The 13,249-nt window shown below is 40.6% G+C and overlaps 1 protein-coding gene across 1 annotated transcript in view; it reads left to right on the forward strand.

Moving 5' to 3' along the window:
• The window catches only part of FAT2 (FAT atypical cadherin 2), a 152,833-nt gene extending 148,956 nt beyond the window's left edge, over nt 1–3,877 (forward strand). Inside the window, exon 24 of the mRNA XM_042453782.1 lies at nt 1,699–3,877. Coding sequence (XP_042309716.1) covers nt 1,699–2,219 — 521 coding nt within the window. The 3' untranslated portion in view covers nt 2,220–3,877. The remainder of the gene's footprint in view (nt 1–1,698) is intronic.
• The last annotated feature ends 9,372 nt before the right edge of the window (nt 3,878–13,249 follow it).

Below are 13,249 nucleotides of genomic sequence, written 5' to 3' on the forward strand. Positions count from 1 at the left end.
ACAATATATTGGTAAATTATCATGGTTGTGGGAAGATAATTATGCATGCAGAGCTGTGAGCAACATGGACACTGATAAAAGTTCAAATAGACATTGTAATTATTGATTTTAAAGAAGATTTTACTGTCAAAAGCTATCATATTCATCAAGCTATTCTGGTTTGGTTCTCATATGGAGGTCAGACAAGTCAACTATGAGTCACCAGTGCCAGTAGCAATATATTTCAGTATCAAAGTAATGGGATGGATATAAGCTTTATACTAAAGGGTGGGTTAATAGAAGAGCCAGTGAAAAGAAGGGTGGGGGAGATGTCATAATCCATAGGCAACCGTGGGTAAAGGAACATGAGAAGGACCATAGGCTTTTTAAAAAAGGACAGTCACATTCAGAAGAAGAATTCTGAGTGTTTGAATAAAGAATCTTAAGAATGTAAGAAGAACCATGCTGGATCAGAACAGGACTCTATTTAGTGCAACAATTCTGTTCACATGTTGGTCAAGTGATTGCCTACAGGAGGCCCACCAGCCAAATGATACACATTCCCTTCAAGCTGCCCTTGTGCATGGGGTCAGGGGTGGGTTGTGGAAAAGCAACCCTCCCACCCCATGCACATTTCTTCTGGTGCAGCACTGGCAGAGTACTGGCAAAGTTATACTATTAGATCTCAGCCAATACATATCCTGCATTCTCCAGCATACAATCTGTCATTGAAGATGTGATTCAGATGGCCAAAAGCAAACGAACATTGTTAAAGAGTGCCCCGGAATCTCATGCCATAGAGCCTTGGAATTATTTAATATTAGTATTGTCATTTTCATGGCAATTGAAAAAGATTGGTTCTTGGTACCTACTGGGATGTTTAGTATGAGTGGGTTATTATTATAAATGCTTGACAAGACTTTCTGAATTGGAATAACTGTTAGTAAGAATTTAAACACACAAATACACACATGATAATCCTTTTCTATACAGTACCAACAGATGTATCATTCAAACAATGGAGGGTGGAAAAGATGCCTGTACAAACTTTCTAACAACTCATGTGCTAATATTTTCACTTCTTACCACCTTTCAACTCTACATAGAAAGCACTGGCCATTTGCTGGCTTTCAGATTCACCACATGATTAGAATTTTGGAAATGGAAAGGCAAGGACATACTTCTTCACATTCCTATGTGTAGGAGACCTATAGTAAGGATCCCCTTGTACTTGTCTAGGTTTCCTGAATGATTTAAAATCCTATTTGTTCATGATTTTAATTTCTGTTAAGGGTCCACCCACACTGCTGAATGTCACTTGCCAACCTATGGAACATGTCAAAGCTGAGGAAAGAGATGTGATGGATGGGGCAGTGATAGCAAGCATGTCTATCCTATAATTCTGAAAATTATATTATATATAGAGCCAAATGCAGTTGGACTTCAGCTTCCAGCATTCCTCACCACTGACTGTGCTAGCATGCGCTGATGGAAGTTGCAGTCTGGCAACATTTGTAGAGCTGCACTTTGCCCATCAGGGATAACTAGATAGATTGATTAATGTAGTAATCGGTTGTCTGTTTTTGTATGCTATCTTCTACATTACCATTTCCCCATCACAACATACAAGATTTCATAAAGTACTATGAAATGATAGCTATGGTACTGCAAGTTGCACATTCACTGGGAAATATTAATAGACTTCTGTTTTTATTTCAGTGTACCCAGGAGAAACAACCTATTGGCCGCCAAGATACCAGCCAGCTAATATCCAAGACTATCATCAATATGAAGTTATCGAAGGCCCCCTTCCACCTTCTCCGCACCATCGACCCCCTCCTTCTGTAGACTCAGACTCAGCTGGTCGTTATGGTGGCTTTCCTTTCCCACTTGACCAAAGCAACAAACGAGCGCCTATCCCACCCCGTTACAGCAACCAGAATTTGGAAGATTTCTTACCACCTTGTTTAGCTGAGCTACCTGCTTCCCAGTGTCAGAATGAATACACTGCCATTAGCTATTATCCTTCCCAGCTAGTAGAAAATGAGAGACCACCTTACCATCCAGACAATGGGTACAAGAGGGTAAGCATGCGGCTCAGTGTAGCCCAGCCCTCCTATGCAGACTGTGAGGTGAGCCCCACATCCAATGTTAGAACTCAGCCAGCATCACCTCCTAATTATGAGGGCTCTGACATGGTGGAGAGTGACTATGGGAGCTGTGAAGAGGTGATGTTTTAGTGGGACTCTAGCTGGAAACTAGAACGAATGCTCTACAGCAAATTAACATGCTTCAGAGTGATAGGAGATGCAGCTTATACTGAGTATCGATTTCCTGGAACTTTCTGTTGTATTCTTCGCAGCAGCAGCAGCATTTCCATATGTAACTGAGGCTGGGGTCCTATTTACCAGTTACATAGCATGAAATCCCGTAAGGGATGCTGAGCCGTAAGACTGGATTGCAACACTGGAGCCCTCATTTGAACAATGAATTGTACAGTTGAGCAGTCTCTTGTTGCACAACGGTCACTTCGATCCCCACCTGCCATTAAGAAATGGGCTTAGCAAGTTCCTAAGCTTGCACATTGGTTTACATTGGTATCACAGGGCTTGTACAACACTTTGTAAAATGCTACCATTGCACAATGTCGCAGAAAGTCCGATCTCTTACACCAGCATAAAGCCACAACAGGATTCCAGCTAACATGGGGAACTAGCACTGGTGCTTCTACTCACAGCCCTGGCCAAGGACCTCTGTTCTGGGTTGGATTCCAAACAGACCTTGTTGCTGTTTTGAGCTGGATTGCATCAGGAGAGCAACAGAGGGGTGCATAGCAAGCAAGTGTAAAAGAACTTTGATAGAACGCCAGCAACAACCTGACCTTAGCAACAGTGATATCTTTAAAAGCAAATGGAGAACTGCAACATCCTCTCCTAAACCCCCTGCATGGACAGCATATTCATCCACAGACTTCACACAGAAACAAGATATAATTTGTGATAACTGAAGAACAGCATGTACATATGGTTATCAATTCCCAAGGCAATTGCCATTGTGATTGAATGGATAAAGTAATGTAAAATGCAGGAAAATGAAAGTGGTGGTCAGAAATATGTTATTTGTGCCTTTAGTTCTGGTATCAATGGTTTCCATTGGACTAAAAGTTTCCAAAGAGAACTGGGATGGAAGTGGGGTTGATCAATGGCTCTCTTACAGTTGTGTGTCTCCTTGCTGCTTTCATAAGGAAGGCCATATATTGTCACGTTCATTCATTCTCTGGCCTGTCATCCTCAAGAGAGTTGAATGAAGAGGGCCAAGTGTGGAACAAAAAGGAGAACAGTTGCATTTCTATAGGATGAAGAGATACTACACTGAAAGTGTTGTCTCCTTAGTGCCACAAACGGTTACAAGCCACTGACAGTAATAAATGCAGACAGATGTGTATGAAAGTAGTTGTAGCTCTTTCTTATAAAAGCTTTGTTTGTTACCTGTAAGTGACATCCTTTCTATTAAGAAAGACACAAGGGCTCCATATTAATCAAATCGAGACATTCACTGAGAGAGACAATTGACCTTTATATGGGTCCCCTAATTAAACAAATTACTATTGTATCAGATTTCTCCGTATACCTGTCCTTGGAAATGATAGGAGAAGTTCAATACATGCCATGAACTGCAAAATCTTAACTGTAAGTATGGACACATTTCTGCAAAGTTGTGTGTATGTGAATGTATGAAAGAAGCCATTTGTGTGTGAAAACAGGAAAAGAGAGCTGAAATGATGCATGGAATGGATTATTTAATACAAGGCTGGCCTGTACCTTCAATGCATTGTACATCTGAGAGAGTTTACTATGAATATTTGTTTATCAAAATAATAAAAGAGACTTTTCAACTACTTGCATGTTACCTGAAATTGTTTTATAACTACTGTGCCACAATTTCCTTAGCAGAGAATAAAGAGGAGGAGTTGTTTGTGAAATTTTAATTTAAATGTCAAACATCTTTAAATGTCTAGGCATAACCATATTCTTTATCGGTGTTGTTTTAAATTTTCAAAATGTAACATGTAAATACACAAACAAAAACATAAAAAGAAACATAAAAAGAAATAGTAATCATCTCTAGTTTTCACTTAATTTCAGACTTCACCTAACACGTTTCTGTATTAGTTTAAGTCCTGAACAGTGTGATGCGGCAGCTAAAAAGGCCAATGCTATTTTAGGCTGCATCAATAGAAGTATAGTGTCTAGATCAAGAGAAGTAATAGTGCCACTGTATTCTGGTCTGGTCAGGCCCCACCTAGAATATTGTGTCCAGTTCTGGGGACCACAATTCAGAAAGAACATTGAGAAACTGGAGCGTGTCCAAAGGAGGGCGACAAAAATGGTGAAGGGTCTGGAAACCATGCCCTATGAGGAACGACTTAGGGAGCTGGGGATGTTTAGCCTGGAGAAAAGAAGGTTAAGAGGTGATATGATAGCCCTGTTTAAATATTTGAAAGGATATCATATTGAGGAGGGAGCAAGCTTGTTTTCTGCTGCTCCAGAGAACAGGACCCGGAACAATGGATGCAAGCTGCAGGAAAAGAGATTCCACCTGAACATTAGGAGGAACTTCCTGACAGTAAGGGCTGTTCGACAGTGGAATGCACTTCCTCGGAAGGTGATAGAGTCTCCTTCCTTGGAGGTCTTTAAACAGAGGCTGGATGGCCATCTGTCAGGGATGCTTTGATTTGGATTTCCTGCATGGCAGGGGGTTGGACTGGATGGCCCTAGTGGTCTCTTCCAACTCTATGATTCTATGATTCTAAGTCATGTTTCCTAGCTATTTGCTTACCTAAACCTTTCCAGTTCATTGGCATTCTTCATAATCTACAGTATAATACAATACCACTGTTCTTAAACAACTGTTCTTTCACCATGGTTTGCAGACCTTTCACCATAAAATGAACAGTTTACATGAAGCTAATAATTTAATTCATACACACACACATTGCTTTAACTATCTAATTAAATACAGTGTGTCCACATCATATGTGGGTGCACCATATGCAACTTTCAGCTTGTGCTGAAGCTGCACCCCAGAAGCAGCATGACACGCACACTGTGTGCACAAGCCCCATTATTTTCAATGGGGCTCGAGCATATGCAATATTTCCGTTATGGGGGGGGGGGTTCCAGACCGGATCCCCACGTAACAGATGGACCAACTGTATATTTATATATATCTGAAATTTAAGTATGTTCCTTTCCTTCAATTTGTTTCATTTTTCTACACTTAATACTGCTTCCCCCAGTTCTCTTTGAGAAATAAGCAGTTCTTTCCATTCGTTAATCAATAAACATTGTAATATCTAATTACTATGGTTACTTTTTTGGTGTACATCATGTCATACAGTCATGTCATACAAAATTGTCATGTGTACATGGTGTACATCATGTCATACAGTCATGTCATACAAGACTGTATTGTACAGCCACATTTTCATTGCTGATTCAGAAGCAGACCTATAAGGGACTGCAAGAAACCTGTAATATAACCCCACACACATGCACCATGATTCAGCTAATTGTAAAGACAGTAAGAAACTTTGTTACTGTGTGCCTTCCAATTCATTTCTGTCTTAGGCTGACTCTAAGGCAAACCTATCACAAGCTTTTATTGGCAAGATTTGTTCAGAGGGAGGTTGCTTTTGCCTTCCACTGAGACTGAGAGGTTATGAGTTGCCCAAGGTGGGTTTCCATGCAAAAGCAGGGATTTGAACTCTGATATCCAGAGTCATAGGACTTTTTGATAAGGGAGGTAAGCATCATTAAAATGTGATTAAATTGTGCTAACAGCACGATCGGGAGTAAGATTATCACATACTTGTACATGGGACATGAACGGGAGAAGTGTGCGGGGGTGTGATCATCTTCCCCTCACCACGCTATTAGCACAATTTAATCACGCTATAATGACACTTGCCTCCTCCATGTGATAGAGCTCATAGTCTGGTGCTCAAGCCACTACACCACACTGGCTCTACAAATAGCCCCAGACCTGGGTTCCATTCATGCTACAATTATAACACTATGATCCCACTTCAATTGCCATGGTTTCATCCTATGGAGTCCTGGAATTTGTAGTTTTGCCAGAGGCACTAGGGTTGCTCTCTGAATCATAGAAGCATAGAGTTGGAAGAGACCACAAGGGCCATCCAATCCAACCCCCTGCCATGCAGGAATACACAATCAAAGCATTCCCAAGAGATGGCCATCCAGCTTCTACTTAAAAACCTCCAAAGAGAGAGAGGTTCCACCATCCTCTGAGGAAGTGTGTTCCACTGTCAAACAGGTCTCCCTGTCAAGAAGTTCTTCCTAATGTTTAGGAGGAATTTAGTTTTCTGTATCTTGAATCCTTTGTTCTGTATCCTAGTCTGAGGAGCTACAGAAAACAAGCTTGCTCCATCCTCAGTATGACACCCCTTAAAATATTTAAACAGGACTATCATATCACCTCTTAACCATCTCTTCTCCAGGCTAAAGATACCCAGCTCCCTAAGTCTCTTCTCATAGGGCATGGTTTCCAGACCTTTCGCCATTTTGGTTGCCCTCCTCTGGATGTGCTCCAGCTTGTCACCATCATTTTTGAATTGTGATGCCCAGAGCTGGGCACAGTATTCCAGGTGAGGTCTGACTGAAGCAGAATAGAGTGGAACTATTACTCCCCTCCATCTAGACACTATGTTGACTGTTGTTCCCCACCTTTGCTGCCACCCTTGCTCTCGTCTGAGTTTTTCACCCTTGTGGGAGGCATAAGTTGCAATAGACAAGCACAGGAGCCAACAAGAAGCCATCCCTAAACCCTGGATGACCCTGCATTGGCCCCATGTTTAACTTCCAATTTTGCTCCATGTGATAACGTCCCAGGAGAGAGGAGCAGGTAGAAGAAGCCCATGATATGCTGCATGATGATGCAAAGGAACATATGGGAAAGGAAGTTGGGGAGAGGGAGCAGACAGAAATATGATGGGATAAAGAGACAGGAGGAATAGAGGTAAACACAGAGGAAGAGAAAGCAGAAGGAGGGAGTCACCCAAAAGTGTGAAACATGCAGAAAAGTGGAGAGGGGACATGGAAAAAGAAAAATGCAAGATAGAGTAGTTGGTCAGAGATATTTACAGAAACAAGTGTATGAGAGAAACTAAGAGGGAAGAAGAATGAAGAGAGAAATGAGAGGAAGAAGCCTTTCACAGAATAGTAGGACAGAGTGGTAACAAAAAAAATACAGTACTGTATACACAATTTTTGGTGCTTTTTTCGGCTTTTTCGCACAGAATCGCGGCTTTTCCCCATTAGCGCCTATGGCATTTCGGCTTGCGAAAGCCTTTCGGGTTACGAAAGCGGCAGCGGAACGAATTACTTTCGTAACCCGAGGCACCACTAGAAGAATCGGTGGAGAAGATGAAGGACAATTTACATCAGACTCTGTTCTAATAATTGTTCTTGTGTAGCATAACTACTGGAGAGTGAAATAGATATTGTTGATGGGAGTGAGGGGTGGGTGGATTTATAAGAAGAAGAAGAAAGGCTTTTGAAATATTAGTGCTACATAATTTAGAAAAAAAATAGAGGCAACAAGTACACCTGTATGGCACAATATGAGCATACAGGAACACTTCATTCTGAAAGATTTAGCCACTAATTCTTCTGTTATTGTTAAGCAAGCAGACAAAGGTGGTGCTCTGGTCATCCAAGACACCCTAGGATACAGAAATGGCGCTCTGCACCAATTATCAGATACATCTTCATACAAGCCATGTCCTGAGGATCCCACTCAAGGTTTCACAAAAGAAACAGGTCACTTTGATGTTTGGGCCGTATCACATATGCAGAATATAACTTTTTTTATTGAACACCAAACCCAAAATACCTGAGAGGTTTTATACTTTAAGATCCATAAACAGCTTCATCTTCCTCCAGGTCACCTCATTGTTTCAGGTTGCAATTCTATGTTGAAACCCCTTTCCAATTTTTTTAAATCTTATGTACCACTACTTCCATATTACATATGTGACTGTATGGATTTCATTTAAAAACAGGCCCTCTTGTCATAAAAGAATAGGATATTCTGGCAGCTACGGATATCAGATAGACAAATATATCAGAAGATCAGATTTTTCATATAACACAAACATTAGAACAGAAAACTGACAGACATCCTTCCAAATAATTTTTAACCATGTTGGCTGAATTGACTTTATACAAAAATTACTTCAGATTTTATCATTAGTTTTATTGACAGATTAAAGGGGTGGCCATAGAATGCCCCGTGGTTCTAGAAGAAGCCAACCTATATATGGAAAGTTTTGAGTGATATTTTATTTCCCCTAACAGCCCTTATAAAAAGAATACAGTATAGGGAGTTGGTACTGTTCGGAGAGAATATGGAAAATGGTTTCCAATTGTAAAGGGGGTCAGGCAAGGGTGCATTCTGCTACCATATCTTTTTAACTGATATGCTGAGAACATCATACAGGATTGGACTCAGAGGAGGGAGGCATGAAAATTGGAGGAAGAAACATCAACCATTTAAGATACACAGAAGATACCATAATACTAGTAGAAAATATCAGAGGTATGGAAAGATTATTGAAGAAGGTCAAAGCAGAAAGTGCAAAGGCAGGTTAACAGCTGAATATGAAGAACATCAAGAAAACAAAAATCATGACTACAGACAATCTACATAATTTTAAAGCAGATGATGAAATTATCAAAATAGTCCAAGATTTTCCATACTTGGGCTTCAGTCATCAATCAGAGCAGAGACTGCAGTCAAGAAATTAGAAGAAGACAGGGACTTGGAAGGGCAGCTATGATGGAAATAGACAAGATCCTGAAGCGTAAAGATATACTGTATCATTGGATATTAAAGTGAGGATTGTCCTTGCCCTCATATTTCCCACTTCAATGTATGATTGTGAGAGCTGGATAGTGATGAAAGCTATTTGAGATGTGGTGCTAAAGAAGAGTTCTGAGAATACCATGGAGTGCTAGAAAGAGCAATGGATGGGTCCTAGAGCAGATCAGGCCCATACTCTCCCTGGAAGCAAAGATGACTAAACTTGAGGTTTTGGTATCTTGGCCATATCATGAGAAGAAAAGACTCACTAGAAAAGGCTATAATGCTTGGTAAAGCTAAAGGCAATAGAAAAGGAGAAGATGGATAGACTTAATCAGAGAAGCCATGGCCATGAATCTGCAGGAGCTGAGCAGGGCAGTTGAGAATAGGATGATTTGGAGGTCTCTCATACATAGGGCTGCCATGGGTCAGGGCTGACTTGAAGACAATTAACAACAACAAAAACAGATTTATCAGTGATGCCTTACTTTTCTGGAGTGGGAGTTAGGAGGTTTTGAAAGAATCTCTTGGATGGGTCAGTTCTGTAAATAACATTCAATTTGATATTCACTATAATGAGATCCACTTTTGAACATCACTATTTGAAAAGAAGGAACAAAACTATGCACCTCTCTCTATTAAAAAACCCACCAATCAAAATATTTATCTAAGATTTGACAGTCCACACCCTACACTTTTGAGAAATAATCTACCATATGGCCAGTCCTCTAGAATTAAAAGAAACTGCACAAAAGAGAAGGACTTTTTAAACGAATCAAGGCCACTCAGATGACAGCTGCAGATCAGAGGCTATTCAGAGTCTGTCATTGAAAAGAGATTCAGCAGGGCTGCACAGATGATATGTGTTGATCCTTTAAAAAAATCAGGAAAGAAAAACTAATTCCAGAATAAATTGCATTTTGACTTAAGGTAGCATAACCCAAAAATTGTTGAGTAGTATCAGAAAATATTGGCACCTCTAGCAAAATATATGTGGATGCCAGACTGGCACATCATATATGGATGTCTTATTTCATTCAAGAGAACTCCTAGTATTTCTGACACATTAATAAGTGATTTGAGAATGCATCAAAGTGCCCATCCAAACATTTTACCAGCAGAGGCCATCACCCATGTGGACATTGTATTTGCTGTAAGTACACATTCAAGGTAAGTTTGTGAATCATCATCATCATCATCATCATCATCATACACCCTAAAACAATTTTCAAACGGTGGCACTCCATATATGATTTATGCCATCAGGTGTCCCTGCAACAGATTATATACCATGGACACCTCGTGTTGGCAGATTGGAGATCCATGGATTTGCCTCTTGTATACATGAGTGTTTCAAGTCTGTGCTGAGGCATAAAGTGTACTGGATGACACTGGGCCATATCACACCCTCTCTATCTCTCTCTCAGTTTCTCCCTGACCTGCCTCACTGGATTTCTGTGAGGACAGACTGGGGGGAGAGAATCATGCACACCATCTTGAACCCCTTGGAAAAAAGAAAAGATACAAATAGAACTAAATTTTTAATAAATAAATAAAATGCTATAATCTGACTATGCTAGCCAACATTCAAAATCTCTGCAGGACTTCTCAAATATTTCCCCCCAAAAATAATAATAGAGACAAGAGAAGGAGGGTTAGAAGTGACTTTGAACTAGTGCCAGGCTTGAATGAGTCAGCCACCATGTGGGCAGATGACGACTGGCACACCGCAGGGTGGGAGAGGGTGCCTTTTAAGGGACTGGCTTTGTTGAAGAAAATCACAGTTGATGGATGTAGCCCCTCTTCACGCCCACTTTCCCCACTCACACCCTGGAGTGCTGCAAATGTCTTTCAGCTTACTTTATGGAGAAGCCTGCCTGCTGATAAAGTAAAAGCAGGATAGCCTTGGTTTGTGTCTGTGTGTCTGTTCCCTGTCTTTGACAGAAAAAAACTAAGTTGTTCTCTTTTAAAACAGCTTCATTGAAGGAGTTTTTCTGACTGACCCTCTCTGCCCCACTGGCTTGAATATAAGAAACTGGTTATTCTGGTGAGGGCAGGGGAGGGCAGTCTTTTATCTATCAGCACTGGCAGCCCTTGGAGATGTTTAGCATTATGAAAGCTGGTTTCAGGTGGCAAACTAAATTATGGCAATGAGGTAAAACTGGCAGAATCCTGCCATCTTTTCCCAGTTGCCTATATAGCAGAAGGGGGAATCATGCAGCCCTCCAAATGTTGTTGGATCACAACCCCCAGCAGCCCTAGCCAGCATAGTCAGCGGTGAGGAATTGCATCCCAAGAGCATCTCAAGGGCCATAGAATTCCAACTCTCTACGGAAAAAGGAAAGTCCTCTTCTGCTCTTCTGCATTTGTCTGCAGCCACAGAACACAGCACACAGCATCGAAGAATGTCGGAAAACTAGGCTCTGTGTGCAGACATCAACGAATTAAATATGAGGGATCTGTAGGATTAATGTGGGTTTCTGTCCAAGCTAAAGATTCTTGGTTCTTGCCGAAAAACAACAGAAGATGTGAGCCCTTGCCCCCATTATGGTCATTTCCTGACCAAAGTTGCAGACAAGTACTGCCCTCATACCTATGCAGAATATTCACACCAACTTGAGGGCAGTGGTTTTAATGGGATTCACTCTTATTTACTACTACTGCTATTATTATTATTATCAACAACAACAACAACTTATACGCTGCCTTTCTCCCAATATATGGACTCAAGGCTACTAGTACAATTATGCTGCCTTTCCATTTCGAAAAGCATCCGCATGGCTCCCAATCCAAACTATAGGCGCACACAGTTTAAAGCAGTCACAACCATTAATTTTTTAAAATAATAATAATGATAATAATAATAATAATAATAATAATAATAATAATAATAATAATAATAATAATAATAATAATAATAATCAGGTTAAAAATAAACCAAGGCAGGAAACTGTTATCAAATTTTTGTAAAACAAAGTGGTATAACTAAATGTTGTTATATTATCTGGATTATAGAACATAAAACGTCTTAATAGATAATTAATAGAATTATATAAAACACAATTATATAAAATTTGTATAATTAACAGAAAATCTAGGAAATAAGGATAACGAGTTTTTAGAAATTAAACCTTGTTGAATCAAATAAGAATAGAATTATAGGTTGGTGGTTGATTATTGAAAGAAGCACAGACACATAAATGTGCAAGTGATATCTGGGGGGAAACGGATTTCAAGAAGGAAAAAAGCTGAATGAAGAAAGATTAGAAGTTATAATTCATTAGTTTGGACTTAGTACTTTTTGTTCCCTCTTAATATAATATGACAAACCAATTCATTAATGTAGTGAAGAAAATGGGCTACTGAAGTTACAGGAAGTTTTGTGTTGAACATCAGTTGATTAATATCTAAGATCCTATTGGAACATGAGTCAGAGTAGCCATAACGCTTTTATACATGTTCTTTCGACATAAATGTTCTTGTTGTTGTTTTATATGGTTTATATGTATGTTTGTACATTTATATGTCTCAACTGTCAATGTTTTATATGTATTGTTTATTTGGTTTGTATGGAATATTTTAAATTAATAAAATATATGCTAGTTGAGACCAAACCGGTGATGCTCTATGACTTACTGGGAGGGGGGGGATATTAAAGTGTTAAGCTAAAGGACCACAATGTTGTTTATGAATGTATGGATGATGGCATGCAACGCAGAATAAGAAAAAGATCTTAGATGTAGTTATATTTTATACCCTGTTTATACTCATTCTTGTCAATAATAAAAAATAACAATAAACAAATAAACAAATAAACCAAGACAGGATGGTTGTGGTTGTGCTGGTTGTTATGTGCCTTCAAGTTGTTTCCAAGTTATCATAGGTTTTTCTTGGCAGGTGTTGTCTTCCTTCCCCTGAGGCTGAGAGTGTGACCTGTCCCGAAGCTCACCTTGCTTCCCTCTGACCAAAGCTCTTCTTTGGAGCTGGGATGCCAGTTGCTGGGCTGGAAGGAGGAGTTCAGGAGCAGCTGGAGGAGCCACAAGTGCGAAAAGGGCTGCCCTTCCTTGCCAAGCTGGGCTGCTGCTGGGCTGCAGCCTCTCTCTCTCTCAGCCTCCCCCGCCAATATCCCCCTGGAAGAGGCCCCAGAGTGTCATGGCTGAGCATTGTGAGTCCCCAAGAGCCGGGGAGGCAGAGGAGGGCAGGCGCCCTGAGAGAGAAAAAGGCGGGAGCAGGACGAAGGGAGAGCGCACCTGAGCAGCCAGCAGCGGCCCTCCTCCTCCTCCTCCTCCTCCTCCTCCGCCCAGGAGGACAAGAGCAGCTCCCCAAACACTCCCGGCTTCAGGCTTCTTTTGAGGAACTCTTCCTGGCTGGAACCCAGGGCCAG

Source organism: Sceloporus undulatus, chromosome 2, assembly GCF_019175285.1.
Source record: "Sceloporus undulatus isolate JIND9_A2432 ecotype Alabama chromosome 2, SceUnd_v1.1, whole genome shotgun sequence".
NCBI lineage: Eukaryota > Metazoa > Chordata > Lepidosauria > Squamata > Phrynosomatidae > Sceloporus > Sceloporus undulatus.